The sequence below is a fragment of the Gavialis gangeticus genome, unplaced genomic scaffold (assembly GCF_001723915.1).
Source record: "Gavialis gangeticus isolate Ggan-Ray unplaced genomic scaffold, GavGan_comp1, whole genome shotgun sequence".
Lineage (NCBI taxonomy): Eukaryota > Metazoa > Chordata > Crocodylia > Gavialidae > Gavialis > Gavialis gangeticus.
In genome coordinates, this window is record NW_017728993.1 from 76,729,483 (window position 1) to 76,731,217 (window position 1,735).

General features: G+C 32.5%; 1 protein-coding gene across 1 annotated transcript in view; it reads right to left on the minus strand.

The window, feature by feature from the left end:
• The window catches only part of KCNT2 (potassium sodium-activated channel subfamily T member 2), a 451,804-nt gene that overhangs the window by 102,469 nt on the left and 347,600 nt on the right, over nt 1–1,735 (minus strand). The window contains exons 20-21 of the mRNA XM_019502030.1: nt 1,148–1,253; nt 704–876 (exon numbers count right to left, since the gene is read on the minus strand). Coding sequence (XP_019357575.1) covers nt 704–876; nt 1,148–1,253 — 279 coding nt within the window. The remainder of the gene's footprint in view (nt 1–703; nt 877–1,147; nt 1,254–1,735) is intronic.

Below are 1,735 nucleotides of genomic sequence, written 5' to 3' on the forward strand. Positions count from 1 at the left end.
TGACTATCAGTAGACAGGCATGTTTTCTCAAAGGCATTTTCAGTTTATTATTATGATTATCTGTGAAGTAAATAGCAAAAATGTGCATTTTATATTAAAAAAAAACTGATCCCTAATTCAGGTCAGCAGTGTGAATTATTGGGAACAAAAATAGATATAGCCTGTTATAGAGAAGTCAGTCTTCTTTTCATGTTTTAAGTAGTGCTGGGGTGATATTGTAATTGCAATGGTCCAGAAATTATATGAACATCTACGATGTTTGTGGGTGATCTCTTTTGCTGGACCAACTCCATGACTAGAATAAAGTTAGAAAAAAAAACTTTTGAATGCAATGATTCTCTAATGTGTTAATACATGCTATAACTTAAATAGTTCATTTAAGATTTGCTGTTTTTAATGGTTTAAGTTTATTTAATTTTGCAACCAAAAGAGTTAAACAGCACTAGATTTTTAGATATTTTGCTTTACATTTTATATTACCATGCTGAAGCCAGTATGAGTCAAAGAATCCCATTGACTTCACTGAAAACTAACTCAAGTCCCTCACACAACCGATACCATCTTTGTCATCAACCTTTCACTTAGATCTATGTACCATAATGTTTTTGATTAAAATGGTTCATGTGAAATGTAAGTGTAATGCACACAATGTGAATCAAGCACTTATTTATGGAGTAATACATTTTCTTAAAAATCCACTTACGGGTTATCGAGTAGTAACACTATGGGATTAAGTTCTTTCTTTGGTCTATAATAGGCTCTGAGTGGAACAATAAAATTGTATAAGCCATTTCCAGCTGTTTCTGCTGCAACAATAATCAATTTATTTTTGAATCCATAGGCTTTGGCATCTTCATAGTAGTTATGTTGACACCCCTAAAATCATAAGAGAAAATATGAATTCAGTGGCAGTTAATAAGAAACCATACCATGACCTTAGAGATGACTTTTCACATTTTAAAAAGGTAAAGATCATCAGCTTAATATACATGACAAAAATATTCTGGTGACAATCTAAATCAGCAGTGGGTGAGGTTACACAGATGCTGAACAAAGATTATCTGTAAGTGTAGGCAACGCCAAAACTATATTCACCCATAACAAACAAGACTTAATGCATAGTTCTACCCAGTATTAAAATGTTTACCTTATCTAGTCGGAGGCAACAAAATGGCACTCTCTCATGCAGCAGATGGCAAAATGTGGGAGAACTTCCAATATAAGGAGAGTAAGGGGGATAGCCTTTTGCATACCTAGATGAGTATAAAGAGTATAGAACAGTTTCTTTTTATTGTTACCTATTTGATAATAGTAGATTAAACTGCTATGTTATCATATATGTAAATTCTAAATACAATTTTATAGTTTGTTGCCCTACCAATTAACTCAAATATTAACATGGCCAATATTTAATAGGTATTTAATTTAAATAATAGATACAAAGAAGTTCATGTAAATATCCTTGCCATGTAACCAAATATTATAAAAATAAATAAATGTTATTTTTGCAAGTAATTGGGATAGAAAAAGCTATGATGCCACAGCAATGTAATATAGGAAACGATATGGGCTAAGATAGCTAAAATGGCTAATATAGTAGACATGTGTTAACACCCTGAACTATAGCAGAAAAATTAGCTTAGCAGGTTGTGGACAATGCCGGAGAATCCTGAGCTATGCCTCACAATTACCCCTGTAAAGGTTAATCGTTTTTTTCACAGGATGGACCTTCCTC